The sequence below is a fragment of the Cetorhinus maximus genome, chromosome 26 (assembly GCF_964194155.1).
Source record: "Cetorhinus maximus chromosome 26, sCetMax3.hap1.1, whole genome shotgun sequence".
NCBI lineage: Eukaryota > Metazoa > Chordata > Chondrichthyes > Lamniformes > Cetorhinidae > Cetorhinus > Cetorhinus maximus.
Window position 1 is genome coordinate 11,807,090 of NC_135904.1, and position 24,471 is coordinate 11,831,560.

Sequence of the window (24,471 nt, forward strand, 5' to 3'; positions counted from 1 at the left end):
ATGGTGAAGCGAAGGAAGCTGAGGATGCACAAGAGGCCTGGGTTGGAAGAACACATTAAACCTAGTTTAATGAAAGATTGGTTCACAAGCAATGGATTACTGGTGCAGTAAATACTGGCTCGATGCATTCAAAGCTTTGATAACTAACTCAGCAAGGGTTGGGGTTGAGGAAGGATACAGATGAAAACGTGATTAGCCCTTAACATCGTGGATAATGCAGAGGGGTGGAGGTCATATTGTCAATCCTCCAGGATTACACAACAATTGAAAACTAATCTCCAGGATACTGCTGTGAACAACTCCAGAGAGGAACCACAGGGGGAATAGATAAAAGTGGCTTGTCTTTCATTTTATCTGAACATTCTGTTTATCAGTAATAGAAATTATGGAAATGGGGGAAAGGCTGCGGTGCTGTTGAAGGTTGTGATGAAACCTCCAGCACAATGTCCAACCAGCGTAGCAACCATAGATGGATGAGAAGATTAACCCTGTACCTTGACGTATTTATGTTCTTAGGTTATGTAGACATTGGGCTAATTCCTGAAGGTGCCCGTGAGATTCGAATTGAGGAGGTAGCGGAAGCAGGAAACTTCCTGGCCTTGCGGAGTGATGATCCTGAGAAGTATTTTTTAAATGGTGGCTGGATAATCCAGTGGAATGGAGACTACAAGGTGGCTGGGACAACCTTCACCTATGAAAGAAATGGGAATCTGGAGAACCTCACATCACCAGGTCCTACCAAGGAGCCAGTGTGGATTCAGGTAATTCTGCATTTTCTTCATGCTTTTAATCACTGCTAGCAAATCCCCTCTTAGCCTTCTCTGCTGTAAGGAGAACAACCCCAACTTGTCCAGTCTCTCATTGTAACTGTAAACCTTCATCCCTGAAACCATTTTAGTAAACCTCTTCTGTGCCCCTCCATAGCTTTTACTTCCTTCCTGAGGTCTGGTATGCAGAATTGGACTCAATATTCCAGCTGGGGCTGAACTAGTGTTTTATGTTGGTTGAGCATAATTTCCTGGTTTTTGTGCTCTACACCTCTATAAAAACCCAGGATCCCATATGCTTTATTAAACATGGGGCCAGACATAGACGGAACAGAGAGGGAAAACATTCATCTCATTAAACTGGGTTGGATTCAGACCCTGTTCTATGTTAAACAGCTGCTGCTTTCACCTACGGAGCTGTGGAGCCATCATTGTTCCACTAATTCAGTGCATGTGAAACTCTTTGAGATGTTCCTGTGAGATATATAAATGTGAGTCGTTTTTTTTCTTTCTTGTAGTGCCGAGCCTTGTCCTTGAGGTTTTTGTTGACTGCGAGTGAGGGGAGTCGGGGGAGGGAATGCTTGGTCTGATGTCGAGAACAGGGAGTCTGAAACATTAAACAGGAGCAAATCTTTGTTGATAAAGAGGAAACATGAATGTAGGCAAGGAGACCTTGTGGTGTAGGCTTGGATAAACAACGATGTTGAACATCAGAACACAATATTTTAATTGAAACTATAATAAAACTTCTTAAAAACTAAAAATGAGGAATTATTGTCCAGAAAAGATTGAGCCTTTGCTTAAGTAAGTTTCCAAAGGCTGCCAAGCAGCCTCAAACAGCACACCAAGTGTCCATACCTTGTGTGGAAGTCTGTACCGTGTGCTATTCGACTGTGGGGACATCACGGTGGAACTTGATCTTGTTCTCGTCTGGTGTCAAAACATATGCAGTTCTGGCAGAGGTCATTGGGTGACAATCAGCCAAGCAAAATTAAAATTGATTTTGATTAAAAATGGTTGATGCTGCCGTTGCATTCCACATTGCAGCAGCTGAGCTGCTGCCGATATTTGAGTAACTTCATCATTGTAATTTGTGGATTTCCTGTGACATTGTGACATTGACCGCGGAGAACCAAGACAAAGTAAATTCCCTGAGCCTGCATCAGTGCTGCTGTAGTGTAGACAGAAGGATCTGCAAGTCTCTGAAAGTTCCATTTGTGGATGAAGTATGTAGCTGCAGGCGTGACTGTGTGTCAACATGATGAAGGAGAACATTTAATATGTTAACACTCAATCAGATTCCCATGGTGGTGCAGAATGGAAGTTAAGACCAAATGCCGTTTTCAGATGGAGTATTGCTAGAAGCCGGGGGATAATTTCTATGCCTGTAATTCAGCCCTCATTTTAAATTCATACATTTTTAATTTTTCTATTAGAAATTCCTGTGTATACAATGATAATGGAAACTGCCAATCACTCTGTGATTACACTCTGCTGCCAGTGGTGATATTTCAGCACCATTCATGGTGAGAGTATGTAATTACAGTGTGACCCGTTTACATAGGCAAATTTGTATTGTAAATATAGGCACAGAAATTTATAATGGAAACGATTAACAATTATTACTTTTTAAAAACATATTATAGATACATATTATTTCTTTGAACATCATGGTGCACCAATTAAAATGTTACAGTAATCTGTTCTTCCAAGATGCCAGTTGTTATGCTGGATCTGATAGGCTGTTGAAGGAACACAGGAACAGGAGGAGGCCATTCAGCCCTTTGACTCTGTTGCGTTATTCTATTTGATCATGGCTGATCTGTATCTGAACTCTATCTACTCACCTTATCCCTTAATACCCCGCCTAGCAAAAATCCATCAATCTCTCTTTGGAAATTTCAGTTGATTCTGCCCCCCCCCACAACCCCCACCCCAGCAGCTTTTTAAGGGAAGAGAGTTCCAGATTTTCACTACCTGGTGAGTGAAGAAGTGCTTCCTGACATCACCTGTGAATGGTCGAGCTCTAATTTTAGGGTTCTGGACTCTCCCTACCAGCAGAAATAGTTTCTCTTTATTTACCCTATCAACTCCTTTAATCATCTTAAACAACTCAATTAGATCACCTCTCAATCTTCAATTATCAAGGGAATACAAGCCTGGTCTGTGCAACCTGTCCTTATAAATTAAGGGTTAGATGAAGTGTAAGGAGCCAAGGGCAGATCGTGTTGATGAACAGAAGACTGGCTGTTTTTTTAGGCTCAATATATCAATTAGGATTCTCTGAAATGGTTTAGGTCTTTTTAGACACTAAGGGATACAAAGAGAGGGCATGAAAGTGGAGTCAAGATAAAAGATCACCCCTGGTCTTATTGAATGGTGGAGTAGGCTTGAGGAGTCATGTGGCTTACTCCTGCTCCTATTTTGTATGTTGTGTATAGTGTATAAATGCATATTCTGCCACATTGTTAATTGTAAGGAGACAGTACTGAGGTCTGCTCAAGAATAATATGGCTTCTTGTGCTGAAAGAGACAAACAGCATGTGTACTTCAGATGCTGTCAAATATTACGGGAGCGCACACGCTGCTGTGGCTGATTTATTGCTGATCTGCTTGTTCCCACTGGTGTTTGTAAATTGTCCAATGTGGTGTTTGAAAATATTAAAGACCTGTGTAATTTTTGGCCCAACTTTCTCTCTCTCCCTCACTCACTCGCTCGTTCTCCCTCTCTCTCTTTCTCTCGTCTCTCTCTCTCGTCTCTCTCTTTCTCTCGTCTCTCTCGTCTCTCTCTTTCTCTCGTCTCTCTCTCTCTCTCTCTCTCTGTGTCTGAATCCTGAAGACACTGATCCAAGCTAGGCTATAAGTTTCACAAACATTAGCAGCCCTTCAAACCTGAGGGGCTACTCTTCATGTGTGATCCCCCTCCCACCATGGACAGCGAGGCTATTGAACTGTGTAAAGCTTTGCTCCGGACCAAATCCTGTTCAGAAGAAAATTTCAACACATGGGAGTAAGTCACAGGACATTAATCTGGAGAGGGAAAGGTTTTACTTTCCCTCCCCTCTTAGCCAAAGGACGTGAAAGGAAATTATATGCCCCCAACCCCCAGGTGAGGTCATTTACCTCAGCACAAACTAGGAAGTGTATGACTGACCTTCTAGTCTCTTTGCAAGACTTTGCAGAGGACATTTGAATCAACCACAAGTTCCAAATCAACACAGACTAAATAAGGGAACAAAGGGTAAACCCACAGATCCATATCCAGCAACAACAACGACTTGTATATATGTAACCCCCTTTAATGCAGCTCCCACAAATAGTAAAAATGACCAGATACTCTGGTTTAACAATGTCAGTTGAGGGATAAATATTGGTCAGGACAGAGGAAACTCCCTGTTCTTCTTCAAAATAGTGCCATGGGATCTGTTACATCCACCTGAGAGGGCAGTCAGGTCTTGGTTTAATGTCATATCTGTAGACCAGTGCTTTCAACCATGTAGCACTCCTTCAGCCACAGCCTAGATTTTTGTGTTCAAGGCTCTGGAGTGGGACTTGAACTCATCACCTTCTGCCTCAGAGGTAAGAAAGTTATCCACTGGTACTGGTTCTGATTAATTGACAGATCAATACTTGTTGCTTTTACGGCCATGTCCAGAAATTCATGTGGTTCAGCTGAGGCATTGTTAGAGACAGCATTTACGGCCATGTGCACTGGATTTTTCCTTGTTCCTACCAAGTCATCAATATATTTTTTTAAAAAGTACAAAATTTCCTAATGGAAATTTTCACAAACTTTCAAAATTTTCTGTTCATTTTTTTTAACAGCTGCTATTTCAGGAGGCAAACCCTGGGGTGCGTTTTGAATACACTGTTCGACGCGACCTGGATCATGAAAACGAAATTCAGCCACCAGAGTTTTTCTGGCGTTATGGCTTGTGGACGGAATGCACGGCAACCTGTGGGGGCGGTAAGGATCTCAACGTTTCCCCAGAATAAACCGATGCTAATTCTCAGACCCCTGGAAAGGGGAAAAGAAAACAAAGACTTACATTTCTGTAGCACCTTTCAACACCTCAGGATGTCCCAAAGTGCTTCGCAGCCAATCAAGTACTTTTTTGAAGTGCAGTCACTTGTAACGTAGAAAACATGGCAGCCAAGTTGTGCACAGCAAGATCCCACAAGCAGCGTGCTAATGACCAGATAATTCTTTTTCAGCCATGTTGATTGAGATAACCATTAATCAAGACTCAGTTGCATCCAACTGAGAGGGCAGACAGGGTCTCAGGTTAGTGACACATCCAAAAGACGGGACATCACTCCCTCAGTAGTGCACCAGGGGTGTCAGCTCAGGTTATGTGCTCTGGAGTGGTGCTTGAACTCATGGTCTTCTGTAGAGAGCACGGGACTTTTTTGAAAAAATCGACAATCCAATTTAAGTTTTTTAATAGGGTTTCTCACATATTGAAGTGCCGAAGTTTCACTCATGGTTTGTTTGTTGCAGAAAAGGTTCGGGTATTCTCCTGGTTTTTCATTGGAAGAGGAGCTTTGGGCTCCAGTTTGAGCCCTCTATTGTGTGAACCCTCCCCTCAGTACCTTCACTAAACAGGGTTATTGCTCCACTGCTTTTCGTGTTCCTCCACTGAGAGACAGGAAGTGCAGCAGAAACATGCAGATTTCAGAGGAGAAAGCTTGTCCACGATTTTGTGTGTAAGGTTTAGTCAGACCAAAGAAGGCAGCCAGCCAGTGTTTGGATATAAAGTTACACAGGCGTTGTGGAGTTTTGAGAGGATAGCCAGAACTTTCCAGAAACTTTACACAACTTGAGTATAGACCAAGATGAAACAAATTGAAGGAACTGCCTCAGTGGGAGCCCTGAACTTTATCCATCCTCAATGAATACAATGATGGGAATAATTTCGGCAACGCGAAACTATAGTCTTCACATCTTGTCCAGTGATAATTGATCTATAATGAACAGCAAGGCATACACACAATTTGACTTAAACTATACTAGCCAGCGTTTTAGCACAAATCAAAACTGATTGCTAAGAGACTGACAGAAAAGTTCCAATTAACTCGTACCATAGGTTTTATTTTACTCCAGTCATGAGATAGATAAGGATGATAAAGGCTTTTTGGCCAATGGCTCATCTCCTGACTTCACAAAATCAGGAGTGTGATGGAATACTCTCCACTTGCCTGGATGAGTACAGCTCCAACAGCACTCAAGAAGCTTGACATCATTCAGGACAAAGCAGCCTGCTTGATTGGCACCCCATCCAGCACCACTTAACATTCATTCCCTCCATCACCAACACACAGTATCAGCAGTGTGTACCATCTATAAGATGCACTGCAGGAATTCACCAAGGCTCCTTAGACAGCACCTTCCAAACCCACAACCACTACTACCTAGAAGGACAAGGGCAGCAGATAGATGGGAACACCACCATCTGGAAGTTCGTCTCCAAGTCACTCGCCATCCTGACTTGGAAATACATCACCATTCCTTCATTGTCGCTGGGTCAAAATCCTGGAACTCCTTCCCTAACAGCGCTGTGGGTGTACCTACACCACATGGACTGCAGTGGTTCAGAAGGTTCACCACCACCTTTTCAAAGGCAATTAGGAATGGGCAATAATACTAGCCTAGCCAGCGACTCCCACATCCTGAGAATGAACAGGGAAAATATCAGTGCTCATCATTCCGACTATTCCCCATCGTTGTTTCTTAAGTGATCCTGGGATTTTTTTTTGTTTCCATCGATATTTTACCTAAACATCATTCCATGTGTTGATCAACGTGGAACAGAATTTCCTGCCCACAAGATCCAGTCACATGTTCCTATTTCAACCTTTTTTTAAACACAAAGGTAGCAAAGTAAATTAGAAAATCAGGATTAACATTTTAAAAAAGACAACCAACACAAACAAGCAAGAGGCAGTGAGAGGAGGAAATGATCAGAATGCCTGCACACCCAGCTCAGTATTATTGGCTTTTCAGCACTGGTCAAATGTGTTACTGGATCCCACTTTTTCAGCCCCCTCAGGTTGTTGGTTTGGTTTCTGACCCTTAGACCTGAGATTTCAAGCTTAATCCCTTGTACATTGAAGCTTTATTTAGGAAAGAACCCAAAAGCTCAGGTTCCATAGGGGGTGTTGGTATAAAGACTCATTTATTACAGCTGTGGGTGGTCAGCTGTGTAGTTTCTATCACCTTTTCTCATCAAGGTTGGCGAGTGGTGTAAGGAAATACCCTCTGCTTAACACAATGCAAAAATAGGATTGGCTTCGGCCGGTAATGATACCGTATAACTCTCAAGAGAGATGTGGTGAAGAAATTCTAACTTAGAAGTGGTTCCCCCAGTCATATGTAGTTCAGCTGCCCTAACAGGTTGATATAGCATTGATCACATCTATCGGGGGAATGTTAACTCCTCAGCCACACAGAGCAGGAGTTAATATGAAGCAGGTTAGTTTTCCAATACATTCAACAACAACAATAACTTGCATTTATGTAACATCTTTGACACCCTAAAACTTCAGAAGGCACTTTACAGAAGTATTATCAAACAAAATATACATGTGCCAGATGAGGAGATATTAGGGCATATGGCTAAAAGAGGTAGGTTTTAAGAAGTATCTTAAAGGAGGAGGGAGGGGTAGAGAGGTGGAGGGTTTTAGGCTGCCAATGGTGGAGTGGAAGAACAGGTGGATGTGCAAGAGGCCAGAATTGGAGGAGCGTAGAGATCTCGGAGGGCTGTAGAGCTGGAGGAGGTTGGGATGGATGAGATTCACTTGCAGTGTCACACATCTAATGTGTTAGCTAACAAATACAGTATAACGAGTAGAAGGAGAGCTGCTGCTGATCTCAGTGAGAACACTACCCTCAATGTAATGTTCTTTGTTTCTCCAGCTCCCGAGTCTTTCCTTGACTCAACACAAACTTGCTGAGCTGACAAAGTAATAAGAATGGCTCTCCCGCTATCTTCTACTTAATCAGCTGTTTTCCTATGCTCCTTTCCTCAGGCTTCTGGCTTTGCCTAATGATTAATTTTAATGGTTTGAAAACTGAGTGCTGCCAAGTGTACTTACAGTGACTCCCAGTTCAAACAGCCCCGAGTGTGTGTATAAGGCTGTGTGTGTATAAGGCTGTGTGTGTATAAGGCAGTGTGTGTTTGTGTTTAGAGCACATTGCCAAGACCAGACTCAGGTTGTGACTATTGTGCTGTACAATCCTGAACTATCTCGAGCTTTGTTTTGCCTCTGGCACCAAGTTGATACCTCAGTTGGGTCCCACACACATGAGGATATGTACTAAGCCAGGAACTGATTAACAGCAAGTTAAGGAGAGAGGAATTAAAGAGAGATAGAGCCACATAACAGCTTGTGCAGCTGCTTAAAACCAACAAGAGTCTTCATCCTTTTCTGTTAGCAGTGTTACCCTGTCTGCAGCCAATTGTTGATCTGTAGTCACCTCATGCCCCCGAATTTGAATGAACCGGGGCTACTACCTTGTGGTGGCCCATGGTTAAGGTGTTGTAGCATCGTGCCTCAACCCTAGCTCGCTTGGACTCTTAATCCGTTGCTAAGGTGAAGTTCTGTCATAGTTACCACTTTCTTGACAGCAGTGCCTCTCATGGTTCCACGATCCTATGAGCACTGTTCAGAGAAGAGGAGGGAAATTCTCTCCAATGTCCTGGGGCCAACATTTATCCTTCAGTCAGCATCATTAAAATGGATAATCTGGTCCGTATCTCATGCTGTTTGTGGAATCTTGCTGCGCACGAATTTCCTACATTACAACAATGAGTACACTTCAGACATACATCATTGCCCATAAAGTATTTTGAGATGTCCCGTGGTGAAAGGAGTTATAGGAATGAAGGTTCTTTTATTTCTTCTGAATGGATGTTGTCAGAGTTTCCCATAACTTGGCACTATTTCCCTCAAAGTTGATTATTTGTGTCACAGAAGCCATAGAGATGGCTGGTATGGGAAGTCTAATTTCATACTGCTGTAGCTGGAGAGATGATGGCACTGCAGTACTGTCACTGAGTGAATAATCCTGAGACCCAGGCTAATGCTCTGGGGACACATGTTCAAATCCCGCCATGGCAGTTGGTGGAATTTAAATTCAGTTAATAAATCTAATTTTGAAAGCGAGCCTTAGTAATGGTAGCCATGAAGCAATCAGCGATTGTTGTAAAAACCCACCTGGTCCACTCATGTCCTTTAGGGAAGGAAATCTGCCGTCCTTACCTGGTCTGGCCTGCATGTGACTCCAGACCTACAGCAATGTGGTTGACTCTTGACTGCCCCCTGAAATGGCTTAGTAAGTTCAAGGGCAATTAAGGATGGGCAAAAAATGCCAGCCTTGCCAATGGTGCCCACATCCCATGAAAGAATAAAAAAAAGTTGGGATAGATTGACATTAGATGGAAGCTGGCACTACTTCCTCTCCTAAAAGAATTTCTTCCAATTCCCAACACTTTAATGAACAAAAAATATTCACCCACTTCTCCCCACTCCACCCCCAAATAAACTAAATATGATGTATTTTTCTTAATTCTGTGTTTCATGGTGAAGAAACTGGTAAAACTGTACTGGCACGAAGTGGAACTAATGACCTCCCAGCGGCTCCTCACATGGTGAGACCATGACCAAGGCAGCTCCTTCCCCCTCAGGAAGGAGGGCGAGCGGGAGAGGGCGACTCAACATGCTCCCCTCTCACCCATCTCTTCCTGACCCTTCTCAAGGGCAGAATTTTCAGAGCTCCCTTGCCCACTGTGACCCTTCCTCCAGCTCCTCCACCTACCACAGTATGTCAAGACCTGAGGAAAACGAGAACTGGTTTTTAATCCCAGAAGGAATAGCCTTGCAATTGTCCAGTTGGAAGAGGCAGGAAACGACAGAGCAGACTGTGAGAACAGGAAGCGGGGCTGTGATTAACTGACTCCAGTCTAAAACTGACACAGTGAAGGGACCAGCCCTATAGTAATCAGCTCTGAGGAAAGAAACTGTTCTAAACTTCTCAACCCAGAGAGTGGTGAGAATGTGGAACTCGCTACCACAGGAAGTGGTTTTGAGCTGAATATTATTTAAGGGAAAGCTGGATAAATACATGAGGGAGAAAGAAATTGAGGGATATATTTATAGGTTAAAATTAAGTAAGGTGCATATGGAGCATAAACACTGGTGTGGAGTTTGGTGTTTATTGTGAGGGGAATGGAGTATAAAAGTAGGGAACTTTTGTTACAGTTGTACAGGACATTGGTGAGACTACATCTGGAGTATTGCGTACAGTTTTGGTCTCCTTACTCTTTTTTTTATTCATTCATGGGATGTGGGCTTCGCTGGCTGGGCCAGCATTTATTGCCCAGCCCTATTTGCCCTTGAGAAGGTGGTAGTGAGCTTAAGAAAGGATATAATTGCAGTTCAGGGAAGATTCACTTGACTGATTCCCGGGGTGAAGGGATTGTCTTCTAAGGAAAGGTTGGACAGGTTGGGCCTGTATCCATTGGAGTTTAGAAGAATGAGAGGTGATTTTATTGAAATATATAAGATCTTGAGGGAACTTGACAGGGTGGAAGTTGTTGACAATGTTAGAAATGCAGGTTCCTTTAAGAGTAAACCAGGTCAAGCTTCAGAGTGAATTGAGAGCAGGTGATGCTCATTGAAGCCTGGACTTAAGAGCTGGGTTTTTTACCACTAATGGGAGTGTTTTTTTTTGCTTTTGGACAGGGAAAGGCTAGAATAGAAGGGAAGAGTGGAAACTGGTATTTGTACTGAACAATAGTTTAACAATAAAACAGTTGTGATTCACAGAATGTCCCCTGCTGCCCTATTTGGTAAATGGATATCCGCCTATTAAACAGCTGAGAGGATGTTACCCTGTGTGGGAGAGACTAGAACTAGGGGGCACAGTTTAAAAATAAAGGGTCTCCCATTTAAGACGGAGATGAGGAGAATGTTTTTCTCAGAGGGTCGTGATTCTGTGGAATTCTGTTCCCCAGAGAGCAGTGAAGGCAAGGTTGATGAATATTATTTTTAAGGCTGAGTTAGATAGGTGCTTGATTAGCAAGGGAGTCAAGGGTTATAGAGGGTAGACAGGAAAGTACAGTGGAGGTCACAACCAGATCAGCCGTGATCTTATCAAATGGCAGAGCAAACTGTGCTCTAAATGATATATAATTCTATGAATTGAAGGAGCCACATTTGGAATAGAGATATTTCAAAGACTTATTTCTAAAATAAGTTCTTCAAAATAGGAACATGTACAAGAAATTCAGAGTGTTTGCCCTGCGTAAATCCTGAGGGATTAAGTTTATTGTCATTGTTCGGCTAAAAGCACTGACACACCGCAGTAGCATTGAGCAAGTAGAAGCAGTCTCAGAGTCAGACCAATTTCGGCTTTCGCTGAATACCTGCTAAAACGTGACCTTTATCCCCATTCGGTTAAGGTGCTGTGATGCCTCTGACAGATGAGGCCAATTCCCTCCTCTTCCTATCCCAGTACTGTGAGATCATCTGCTCGTTTCAAACACCACCCTTCCCCCAGTGGGTGAGATTAGGAGCTCCATCATTTCTTCCTGCATCTTTCGAACTGGGCCATACAAGTCTGGGAATCACAGTTACCAATATTTTCCTTGGCAAATGATAACCGTGGCCATATGATGTTCCTCTGTCCGGACTTTAATTTAAGATAAACTGGTCAACGTTTGCATTTAAAGAGCCAAGAGACTCTCGCATTTTGATAGCGCCTCAGGACTTCCAAAGCAGCTCACAGCCACTGGAGTACTTTTTTGAAGTGAAGCTAGTGTTGAAATGTAGGGAAGGTTGCAGATAATTTGTGCACAGCAAGCTCCCACCAAACAGCAATGGGAAGAATGAGCAGATGGTGTTTGATGGGTAAACACTGGGCAGGGCAGTGGTGGGAGAGTGCTGCTGCTCTTTGGAAAACGCCATGGGATTTCCTACACCTACTGCAGAGGGCAGACAAGGTCACTCAGTCACTATTTAGTTCTTAATACAGTGGCCCACATCACCAAAATGGACAATGGCACTCTTGAGAAGCCAGATGGTTCTTGGTGGCAGAAGGTAGAGTAATCCTGGCTGTGGTGCAGTTGTGACATTCGTCTGAGGTTGAGACAGAAGCTCTAAGATACATTATTGGTTGAATTGTAATTGTTTGATGCACTGGTGACCTGTGTACAATTTATGTCCTAACGTAGCTCTCCTCTCCCTGTTGGTCTCTTGTAGAGTAATTGCTGAAGCTGGGATCTACTTTCCCCCTCCCCTGTGATTTCATTGCTTCAGTTGGGATTAAAATCATTATCAGTGTTGCTTTAAAAAAATACTTGCAAATTTTCCTTGCTGTTGACCCTGAATTGGTTTTCTGAAGAAAGTCTGATTCAAGGTGATTAAATGAAACAAATCGCTTTTCAGACATCACTTTGCATCTCTGTATCTTTCCCACCCTCTCCCTATACCTTCCTCTGGCCCTACAACCCTCTGAGAGGTTTCTACACTCCTCCAATTCTGGCTTCTTCCGCATTCTCCAATTTTAATCACCGCATTGGCGGCTGTGTTTTCAACTGCCTGGGCCCCTAAGTTCTGAAATGCTCTCCCTACACCTCTATGCCTCTCTACCTCTTTCTCGTCCTTTAAGATGCTCCTTTGACTCAGTTTGATCACCCGCCCTAACACATTCCCATGTGACTCAGCATTAAATTTTGTTTGATAGTGCACCTGTCAAGTACCTTGGAATGTTTTACTATGTTAAAGGCACTATCCAAATGCAAGATCCTGTTGCCTGAGAGCCAGCATTGTAAGCTTAAAATAAGATTGTGATCTAACCAGGTCTATGGTCAAGGCATCCTTGAGGTTTGATGGGAGCCTTTGGAACTCTTTGAAAAGTAGAACCACATGTCACTGGATCTCCAAAGGGCTCTATATTAATCAGCAATTCACCAGTCAGTGAATCGCCGATCCACTATCAACAAAAGTGAAATACTGCAGACGCTGGAAATCTGAAATAAAAACAGAAAATGCAGAAAAAACTATGCAGGTCAGACAGCATCTGTGCAGAAAGAAACAGAGTTAATGTTTGAGGCTAGTGACCATTCAGCAGAACTGGAAGAAGTTAGAGATTTAACAGTGTTTAAGCAAGAACAGAGGCAGGGAAAGGGCGAGAGTCATTATTATATTACGGTTTATGGAATCTTGCTGTGCACAAATTGACTGTCGCATTTCCTATATTGCAATGATGGCTATGCTTCAAAAAGTATTTCATTGGATGTAAATTGCTTTGGGTGGTTACAGAGGATGTGAAAGGTGCTATATTAATGTAAGTTCTTCTCTTTCTAATTGCCTGTACTCTATTTCTTCTGCTTCACCATCAGCAGCGGTTCTTTAAGTTGCTACCAATTGCCATCTAGAATTTTCTAATCTTTTTACATTACCCTCTCTGTCACCCTCTCTGCTGAAAGCAATTACACTTCAATCATGCCTTCAGTCTCCTGCAACGTCCTTTTAGCCTGTTAAATATCAACTATTCTTTCCCATCCCACCCAGTTGAAGCACAATAGAACCACAAGCTGCTGCTTCTGATGCTGCAGACCAAAGGCTGGTTCCTTCCACAGGCTGTTTGGAAATCAGCCAAGTTGAAAATTTGAGTTGGAAGGGGGGATTCTGATCCCTACAGTCTCAGCCTGGATTGAAACTCAGCTGTTGGAGGTCAAAGCCCAAGACTCCAAAGCAATGGCTGAAGGTATCATAGCAACCCAGGAGAGTCTGAGCTTCTTGCATATGATGTGTGTGTGTGTGTCTGTCTGTATATGTGTGTGTGTGTGTGTGTCTGTCTGTATATATGTGTGTGTGTGTGTGTGTGTCTGTCTGTATATGTGTGTGTGTGTGTGTGTGTCTGTCTGTATATGTGTCTGTATATGTGTGTGTGTGTGTATGGCACAGTTGAGAATTGGCAAAAGGTTGAATGAGCTGATGGAAGTGGTCAACATGGAAAACCAGCAGAAAACTCCTGAGAAATACAGTGGACCTGTCAACAGGAGGGCGTATGTAGCTTATAAGATGAAATTTCTTGGCAGGGCCAAATATCAGCTGAGAATGCTGCGCTTTGGATATACTGAACCTCTGAGTGAACTTTCCTTTGCTCAGGAACATTAGTCCCTGTACGCACTGTTTTGGAAAGGGGAATATTTAACTGCTCAGCTTAGACCTCACCACTGAATTACATATTAACACTGTAGAGGTTTTCTAACACTGACTTCTACAAATGTGAGCTCATCCAAAACTCTGCTCCTGGCATCCTAACCAGGAACAAATCCTGGTCATCCATTACTCCCTGCCCACCACTGGCACTCACTGACCTCCACTGGCTCCCAGTCTGGCAACGTCTCAATTTTCAATTTCTCATCCTTGGATTGAAATCCCTCCATTATCTCCCCCCTCCCTATCTCTGTAATGTCCCCCAGCCCTACAACCCTCTGAATTCTCGGAGCTCCTCCAATTCTGGCCTCTTGAGCATCCCCTGTTTTAATCATGCCACCATTGGTGGCCGTGCCTTCAGCTGTCTGGGCCCTCAGCTCTGGAATCCCCTCGCTAAACCTCTCCCCCTGTCTACCTCACTTTCCTCCTTTCAAACCTACCTTTTTGACTAAGCTTTTGGTCATCGGGCCTAATATCTCCTTACGTGGCTCAGTGTCATATTTTGTTTTATAGTGCACCTGTGAAGCACCTAAGGATGTTTTATTACGTTAAAGGTGCTTTTTAACTATAAGTTGTTGTTGTTGGAACAATTAGCAAATAGTGTGATGAGAATTACAATGTCTTTCAGATGAGACTTTAAACTGAGGCCCCCTCTGCCTGCTCAGGTGGATGTGAAAGACCCCATAGCACTATTCTGAAGAAAAGCAGGGGATTTCTCCCCAGTGTTCTGGTCAATATTCATCGCTCAATCAACATCACACAAAAAAAAAACAGGTTATCTGATCATTATCTAATGATTGTTTGTGGGAGCTTGCTGTGTGCAAATCAAATTGGCTGCTGCATTTCCTACATTACATCAGTAACCACACTTCAGAAGTATTTCACTGGCTGTAAAGCACTTTGGGACTTCCAGGGCCATGAAAAGCATTATATAAATGTAAAAGCAAAAAACTGCGGATGCTGGAAATCCAAAACAAAAATAAAAATACCTGGAAAGACTCAGCAGGTCTGACAGCATCTGCGGAGAGGAACACAGTTCACGTTTTGAGTCCGTATAACTCTTCAACAGAACTAAGGAAAAATAGAAAAGCGGTGAAATATAAGCTGGTTTAAGGGGGGGGTGGGACAGGTGGATAGAGGGCCAGTGATAGGTGGAGATAGCCAAAAGATGTCATAGACAAAAGGACAATGAGGTGTTGAAGGTGGTGATATCAGCTAAGAAATGTGCTAATAGGTGACATTAAGGGTAGAAAGCAGGACGAGCAGGGTACAGATAGCCCTAGTGGGGGTGGGATGGGGGGAAGGGATCGAAATAGGCTTATTAATATTGTTTTATCTCTACCTTTTAGCCTATTTCGATCCCTTACCTATCACTGGCCCTCTATCCAGCTCTACCTGTCCCACCCCACCCCCTTAAACCAGCTTATATTTCACCTCTTTTCTACTTTTCCTTAGTTCTGTTGAAGAGCCGTACGGACTCGAAACATTAACTGTGTTCCTCTCCGCAGATGCTGTCAGACCTGCTGAGTTTTTCCAGGTATTTTTATTGCAATTGAAAACATGAGCCAGCTGGCCACTTGAAAGAAACTAACATTTCTATAGTGCCTTTCACAACCTCAAGACATCCCAAAATGCTTCACAGTCAATGACATACTTTGAAAGTGTTGTCATTGTTACAATGTAGGAAACACAGCAGGCAATTTGCGCACAGCAAGCTCCCACAAACAGCAAAGTGATAACAACCAGCTGCACAAGCAGCTAACCATTAATATTCCTGTAAATTAATCTGTAGGAGTAGAACAGGGGGACACAGATTGAAACTAGAAATGGATAATTTTGGGACAGACATGAAGAAACTCTTCTTAACACACCAAGTGATCAACATGTGGACTAAACAGTCACTTGGGGGCACAGAACTTGAATATTGCTGAAAAGAAAGATTTTGTCAAATCTTTTCCCTTTGCACTCATCAGGACAAACATGGACTGCAGCAGTTCAAGAAGGCAACTCACCACCACCTTCTCAAGGGCAGTTAGGGATGGGCAATATAAATATTGGAATGCTGGTTTAGCAAGCGACTCCCACATCCCAGCAAAGAATAAAAAAACACAGGAATGCCACATTTCAACAATCACAAGTTATACTACAGGAGAAGAGTGTGCTGATTTGTTGACAAGTTGATTCTGATTGGCCAAGGTGTTGCCATGGAGAAAGCAACAGGGAACTATCGGCTAATCAGAGCCAACTTACCAACCCCAGTCAGCAACCTTCTCTCCTGTAGTATAAATTGTTGTGATTGTTTGAAATTTGGCATTCTTGCATTTGTCCTGATGAGTACAAGATGAAAAGACCATAAGACATAGGAGCAGAAATTAGGCCATTTGGCCCATCGAGTCTGCTCCACCATTCAATCATGGCTGATAAGTTTCTCAACCCCATTCTCCCGCCTTCTCCCCGTAACCTTTGATCCCCTTACCAATCAAGAACCTATCTATCTCGGTCTTAAATACACTCACTGACCTGGCCTCCACAGCCTTCTGTGGCAATGAATTCCATAGATTCACCACTCTCTGGCTAAAGAAGTTTCTCCTCATCTCTGTTCTAAAAGGTCTTCCCTTTACTCTGAGGCTGTGTCCTCGGGTCCTAGTCTCTCTTACTAATGGAAACATCTTCCCCAGGTCCACTCTATCCAGGCCTTTCAGTATTCTGTAAGTTTCACTCAGATCCCCCCTCATCCTTCTAAACTCCATCGAGTATAGACCCAGAGTCCTCAAACGTTCCTCATATGTTAAGCCTTTCATTCTTGGGATCGTTCTTGTGAACCTCCTCTGGACCCTCTCCAGGGCCAGCACATCCTTCTTGAGATACAGGGCCCAAAATTGCTCACAATATTCTAAATGTGGTCTGACCAGAGCCTTATAAAGCCTCAGCTGCACATCCCTGCTTTTATATTCTAGTCCTTTTGAAATAAATGCCAACATTGCATTTGCCTTCCTAACTACCGACTCAACCTGCAAGTTAACATTAAGAGAATCCTGGACTAGGACTCCCAAGTCCCTTTGCACTCCAGATTTCTGAATTATCTCCCCATTTAGAAAATAGTCTATGCCTCTATTCTTCCTACCAAAGTGCATGATCTCACACTTCCCCACGTTGTATTCCATCTGCCACTTCTTTGCCCATTCTTCTAACCTGTCCAAATCCTTCTGCAGCCTCCCCGCCTCCTCAATACTACCTGTCCCTCCACCTATCTTTGTATCATCTGCAAACTTAGCCAGAATGCCCTCAGTTCCTTCAACTAGATCATTGATGTATAAAGTGAAAAGTTGTGGTCCCAACACTGACCCCTGCGGAACTCCACTAGTCACCGGCCGCCATCCTGAGAAGGAACCCCTTATCCCCACTCTCTGCCTCCTGCCAGACAGCCAATCTTCTATCCATGCTAGTACCTCGCCTCTAACACCATGGGATCTTATCTTACCGAGCAGCCTCCTGTGCGGCACCTCGTCAAAGGCCTTCTGGAAGTCCAAGTAGATAACATCCATTGGTTCTCCTTTGTCTAACCTACTTGTTACCTCCTCAAAGAATTCTAACAGATTTGTCAGGCATGACCTCCCCTTGATGAAACCATGCTGACTTTGCCCTATTTTACCATGCACTTCCAAGTATTCTGAAATCTCATCCTTAATAATGGACTCTAAAATCTTACCAACGACCAATGTCAGGCTAATCGGCCTGTAATTTCCCGTCTTTTGCCTCACTCCCTTCTTAAACAGGGGGGTTACATTAGCGATTTTCCAGTCCTCTGGGACCCTCCCTGACTCCAGTGATTCCTGAAAGATCACCACTAACGCCTCCACTATCTCTTCAGCTATCTCCTTCAGAACTCTGGGGTGTAATCCATCTGGTCCAGGTGATTTAGCCACCTTCAGACCTTTCAGTTTTCCTAGCACCTTCTCCTTGGTAATGGCCACCATACTCACCTCTGCCCCCCGACTCTCTTGAACTTTGGGGATGTTACTCGTGTCTTCCACCATGAAGACTGACGTAAAATACCTATTCAGTTCCTCCGCCATTTCTTTATTCCTCACTACTACTTCTCCAGCGTCATTTTCCAGCGGCCCAATGTCCACTTTTGCCTCTCTCTTACCCTTTATATATCAAAAAAACTCTTGCAATCTTATTTTATATTACTGGATAGTTTACCCTCATATTTAATCTTCTCCCTCTTTATTTCTTTTTTAGTTGTCCTCTGTTGGTCTTTGTAGGCTTTCCAATCCCCTGGTTTCCCACTGCTCTTCACCGCATTGTATGCTTTCTCTTTAGCTTTTATGCTGTCCCTGACTACCCTTGTCAGCCATGGTTGCCTCGTCCTCCCTTTAGTCTGCTTCTTCTTCCTAGGGATGAATTTTTGCTGTGTCTCCCACATTACTCCCAGAAACTCCTGCCATTGCTGTTCCACTGTCTTTCCTGCTAGGCTCATCTCCCAGTCAATTCTGGCCAGCTCCTCCCTCATGCCTCTGTAGTTGCCTTTATTCAACTGTAATACCGTTACATCTGATCCCAGCTTTTTCCTCTCAAATTGCAGGGTAAATTCTATCATATTTTGGTCACTTCCTCCTAAGGGTTCCTTCACCTTAAGCTCCCTTATCAAATCTGCCTCATTACACATCACTAAATCTAGAATTGCATGTTCCCTAGTGGGCTCCACCACAAGCTGCTCCAAAAAGCCATCTCGTAGACATTCCACAAATTCCTTTTCTTGGGATCCACTACCAACCTGATTTTCCCAGTCTACCTGCATATTGAAATCCCCCATGATCACTGTAACCTTGCCTTTCTTACACGCCTTTTCTATCTCCTGGTGTATCTTGTGCCCCACATCCTGACTACTGTTTGGAGGCCTGTACATAACTCCCATTATGGTTTTTTTACCTTTGCAGTTCCTCAACTCTACCCACACAGATTCTACATCATCTGACCCTACGTCATTTCTTGCTATCGATTTAATTTCATTTCTTACTAACAAAACAACCCCACCCCCACTGCAATCCTGCCTATCTTTTCGTTAGGTTGTATATCCTTGGATATTTAGCTCCCAGTCCTGATCCCCTTGCAGCCATGTCTCCGCAATGCCCACCACATCATACCTGCCAATTTCAATCTGCGCCACAAGCTCATTTACCTTATTTCATATACTGCGTGCATTCAGATACAACACCTTCAGTCCTGTATTTCCCGTCCCCTTTCTCATTGTCGTCCCTTTATCTGATGTGCTAGAAGTTAGATTCTTAGCCCTTTCCAAACACTCTGTCCTATTTTGTGTTCTGGAGACTTTAATAGCCTCTCCTGGGCTCTCCTTTCTTTTCAGTTTTTTCATAATTTTCCATGAAGTTGAATCCACCCCCCCCACACGCTAACCTGCTGCTTTGTTTCCCATTAGTCATGCTTCTTGGAGTTTTACCCTTCCCTTCCGCCCCCCCACTTTCTAGTTTAAAGTCCTGTTGACCACCCTATTTACCCTTTTCACTGGAACATTGGTCCCAGATCGGTTCAGGTGGAGACAGTCCCAACGGTACAGATCCCTCCTGTTCCAATACTGATGCCAGTGCCCCACGAAATGGAACCCCTCTTTCCCGCACCACTCCTTTAGCCACGTGTTTACTTCCCTTATTCTCACGTCCCTATGCCAATTTGCACGTGGCTCAGGTAGTAATCCGGAGATTATAACCCTTGAGGACCTGTTCTTTAGTTTAGTTCCTAGTTCCTGATAATCCCCAAACAGGTCCTCTTTCCTAGTCTTGCCTATATTATTTGTCCCAACGTGGACCACAACAACTGGATCCTCCCCCTCCCTCTCCAATATCCTTTCAAGCCGGTCAGAGATGTCCCTCACCCTGGCACCGGCAGCTTCAGCAACATGTTTCCCTTCTCAGAGTTATGCAGAATAAACTTGCAGGTGGAGATGTTAGAATCACACTAGATGAATGAACTAGATGGGCAGAATAGCCTTCCTCATCTGTGATTAACTTGTGACCAGATGCCTTCTGTACTCATACTATTAGCTTTGTTTCTGATACACAGTTTGCGGAAAGGCTATTACTTTTTCTGATACCAATGATATTTGTTTTCACATTCATTTTTCAAATCCATCAACAAATCTTCAAACTCTTCAGCCCCAGGCACTTACATTAGCAAGTTTTTATGAGTCAGAGGTCACAAGCGATGGAATTTCTTCAATTTACAGATTGCCAACTTAAATTAGAATCACAGAGGGTTTATCGATGTCGGGGAGCTCTTATTTGTCCAGGCCAGATATGGTGTGTCAACGCACAACATCTGACAATACCTGGGCCTGTTTGTTTCAACCTTTGACCTTTACAGTATGAGATGGATCCTGAAAGGATGATATCATGTGATAGAAGCAGATCGTTGAGACTGTTAACAAACCAGGATCTGAGGGAAAGAAGGCTGTGGAATTCCTTTTATTTTCACACACAATCCCTCCATTGTTTGGGCAACAGGGAGTGACTGTAATGGTGTAATTGTAATTCAGGGTCTGATCCTTTTAACTGAGGGAGCTCAAAGGCTATTGGTGTGCATTTTACCCTCCTTGTTGTTCATGTTTAGGGAGAGTGAGCTTTGAGCAATACTGCCCCCACCAACCACCCCCCGCCAACTTTTGCATTCCACATTGGAATGTAGTTTCCTCTGATGCGCAGGTTTCTGTTGTATAACACAGCAAACACCCAAGACCAGCTACTCTTACCAATTCTAGCCTACACCCCAACTTCACTGGAACTCGGGTCTGTAACCCATCGGTGGTTCCTTATCCAAACCATTCCCAACAGAGAAATACCTGCAGTCAACTGCACTGCATAAGAATTTGGAACAGGAGTCGGCTATTCGACCCGTTGAGCTTGCTCCACCATTCAATAAGATCCTGGTTGAAATTCTACCTCAACTCCACTTTCTTGTCCCCTCCCCATATCCCTTAGTGTCCAAAAATCTATCAATCCCAGTCTTAAATGTGCTCAATGGTGGGACATCCACAGCTCTCTGGGTTAGAGAATTCCAAAGATTCACAACCTTATGAGTAAAGAAATTTCTCATCACAATCCTAAATGATTGACTCTTTATCCTGAGGCTGTGAACTTGAGTCCTATACACTCTGGCCAAGGGAAACAGCATCTACCCAAACAGCCCTCAAAGAATTTTATAAGTTTCAATTAGATCACTATTCATTTTTTTTAATTCCTGAGAACCACCAGCCCATTCTACTCAATCCCTCTTCATTGGACCCTCTCATCTCAGGTGCCAATCTAACCGGTAGTCTTCAAAAGTATTGGTTTGCCATGTCCTCCAGTATATATATGCCAATTCGTCTGTCTACAACTTCAGACAGGGTACGCTCATTGTTGGCAGAAAACAGCGACTGTGCCTGGCTGTATGTAACCGTTCCTTTGACAAGCTTTATGGAGGAGTGCTTTATATCTTCCTTAATCACTTGTGCTGCTGCCAACACTGAGCATGATCTGTCATAGAGCCTTACAGCACAGAAGGAAGCCATTCGGTCCATCAAGCCTGTACTGGCTCTGAAAGGGTTATCCAATTAGGCCCACTACCCTACTCTTTCTCCATAGCCCTGCAAATTTTTAAACCTTTATCCAGTTCCCTTTGAAAGTCACTAATGAATCTGCTTCCCCCGCCCTTTCTGGCAGTACATTCCAGATCACAACTCACTGTTGCCTTATGAGGAAAGATTGGACTGGACTTATTTCCACTGGAATTTAGAAGAGTGAGGGGTAATTTGATTGAATTATACAAGATCCTGAACGGCCTTAACATGGTGGGTGTCGAGAGGATGTTTCCTCTTATGGGTGACCCCAAACTAGGGGGCACTGTTTTAAAATTAGGGGTCGCCCTTTTAGGACAGAGAATTTTTTTCTCTGAGGGTTGCGCGACTTTGGAACTCTCTGCCTCAGAAGGTGGTGGAGGTGGGGTCATTGAATATTCTTAAGGCGGAGGTAGATAGATTCTTGTTAGGCAAGGGAATCAAAGGGTATCGGGGTTAGATGGGAATGTGGAAATCAAAACACAAGAAGGTCAGCCATGATCTTATTGAATGGCGGAGCAGGCTCGAGGGGCCGAATGGTCTACTCCTGTTCCTATTTCTTATGTGTTAAAAAAATTTCTCTTCATCTCCCCCTTTGGTTCTTTTTCCAGTTATTTTAAATCTGTGCCCTCCAGTCACGCAACTTCCTGATACTGGAAACCGTTTCTCCTTATCGAAACCATTCATCGTTTTGAACAAAAACAGAAAATGCTGGAAAAACTCGGCAAGCCCAACAGCATCTGTGGAGAGAAAAACAGAGTTAACAAAACGTAGATGAGAAAAATGAGATTTTCCAGCATTTTCTGTTTTTGTTTCAGATTTCCAGCATCCGCAGTATTTCGCTTTCATCATTTTGAACACCTCTATTAAATCTCCTCTTAACTTCTCTGCTCTAAGGATTCAACCCTGTGCGGAACTACTGAAGGGTCAAGTCAGACAGATTCTCATGGAATAAAATGCTGGCAGGCAATAAATTGACTCTGGTGAAAGCCAGTCAGGTAGTTAGTTGGTGATTCAGGTGATTCCTGATGGTTGCTTTGCAGGAATGTTAATATTTGCACAATGGACTAAAGTGTGTTCAGCCCTGGAGGGCAGGAATTGAGACTGGCCACCTGGATTTGTTCATTGAAGCTTTCAATTTGACCTGACTCGCTTTGTTTTCCCTGTTCTCTCTCCACTGCATCCTTTGTTGTCTCCCTTGTTTATTGATGCCAGAATGGTCATTGTTTATTTGGGCTTTCCTCTCATTTCTCCGAAACACTCCCCATGGCCCATCGCAGGAGTGTCCATGCTAACACAATTTGCCTGCTGCATGAAGAGGATCATAATAGGTTGTAGCAATGAAACAGTTCCTGTTGCCAATGCAAACAGCTAATTGAAGCTATCTAAAGATCTGACTCTGTCTGAAATAAGCAGGGTCTCTAATCCAGTAAGTACCAAAAATGCTCAAAATAGTCGGAACAGTGAAGCCATTTTAAAAGACAGTGCAAAGACTTGCATTTATATGGCGCCTATCGTGACTTCCAGCTGTCCCAAAGCACTTTACAGCCAATGAAGTGTAGTCACTGTAGTAATGTAGGAAGTAGAGCAGCCAATTTAAGGACAGCAAACTCCCACAAACAGCAATATGATGATGATATTGACTGAGAGATAAATGTTGCCAAGGACACAGTGGTGAACTCCCCCGTTCTCCCTGGGATTAACACTGTGTGATCTTTTATATCCACATAAGAGAATAGACAGGGCTTAGGTTTAACATCTCACCTTAAAGACGATGCCTCCAACAGTGCAGCACTCCCTCAGTACTGCATTGGAAGTGTCTGGAGTGGGATTTGAGGCCACAACCTTCTGACTCAGAGGCAAGAGTATTTTCTCTTTCATGAGAAGTGAGCATCACTGGCAAGGCCAGCATTAATTACCCGTCCCTTAAGAAGGTGGTGGTGAACCTCTGCAGTCCATGTGATGTTAGGCACACCCACATTGCTGGTAGGGAGGGATTTCCAGAATATTGATTCAGCGACAGTGAAGGAACGGTGATATATTTCCAAGTCAAGCTGGAGGGGGACTTGCAGGCGGTGGTGTTCCCATGCATCTGCTGCCCTTGTCCTCCTAGGTGGTAGAGGTTGCGAGTTTGGAAGGCGCTGTCGAAGGAGCCTTAGTGAGCCACTGCAGTGCGTCTTGTAGATGGTACACACTGCTGCCACTGTGTGTCGGTGGTGGAGGGAGTGAATCAACTCCTGACTTGTGCCTTGTAGATATTTGGGGACAGGGCTACGGGCCAAGCGCTGGAAAATGGGATTAGAATAGATAGGTGCTTGATGGCACGGACACAATGGGCCAAAGGGCCTGTTTCTGTGCTGTATAGCTCTATGACTTTATGACTCTTAATGGGTCACGGGATGAGTTAGCCACTGCAGAATTCATAGCCTCTGACCTGCTCTTGCAGCCACAGTACTTCTGTGGCTTGTCCGGTTCAATTCCTGGTCAATGGTAACCCCCAGGATGATGTTGGTGGATATTGGTCATTGTCTGGCACTTGTATGGCCCAAATGTTACTTACCACTGCACCCCAATCCAAGTGAAAGTTCTACTGCCTCCTAGTGACCCTCAGGAATAACTCCAATCAGAGTTGGCAACAGAAAGGCCCAGCCCAGAATCTGCTATCCTGACTCCATCAAAGTGTAATTGGGTCTGTCAGTCTAATCTGTCATCCCTCCAGCTCGTTCCTACCCGGGGCTCAATGCAAGTGTGCTGGAAGCGCCTCAGGTTTTAGGCTGATTGTTGAGAATTTAATAGATCAATGAGTTTGCACCCTAGAAAGGCTAGCTCTCGGCACTGTGTTCAGTGGGATGCAGTCCCAGC

General features: G+C 43.7%; 1 protein-coding gene across 1 annotated transcript in view; it reads left to right on the forward strand.

Moving 5' to 3' along the window:
- The window catches only part of LOC144668280 (A disintegrin and metalloproteinase with thrombospondin motifs 7-like), a 171,734-nt gene that overhangs the window by 91,478 nt on the left and 55,785 nt on the right, over positions 1–24,471 (forward strand). Inside the window, exons 15-16 of the mRNA XM_078530110.1 lie at positions 517–761; positions 4,593–4,734. Coding sequence (XP_078386236.1) covers positions 517–761; positions 4,593–4,734 — 387 coding nt within the window. The remainder of the gene's footprint in view (positions 1–516; positions 762–4,592; positions 4,735–24,471) is intronic.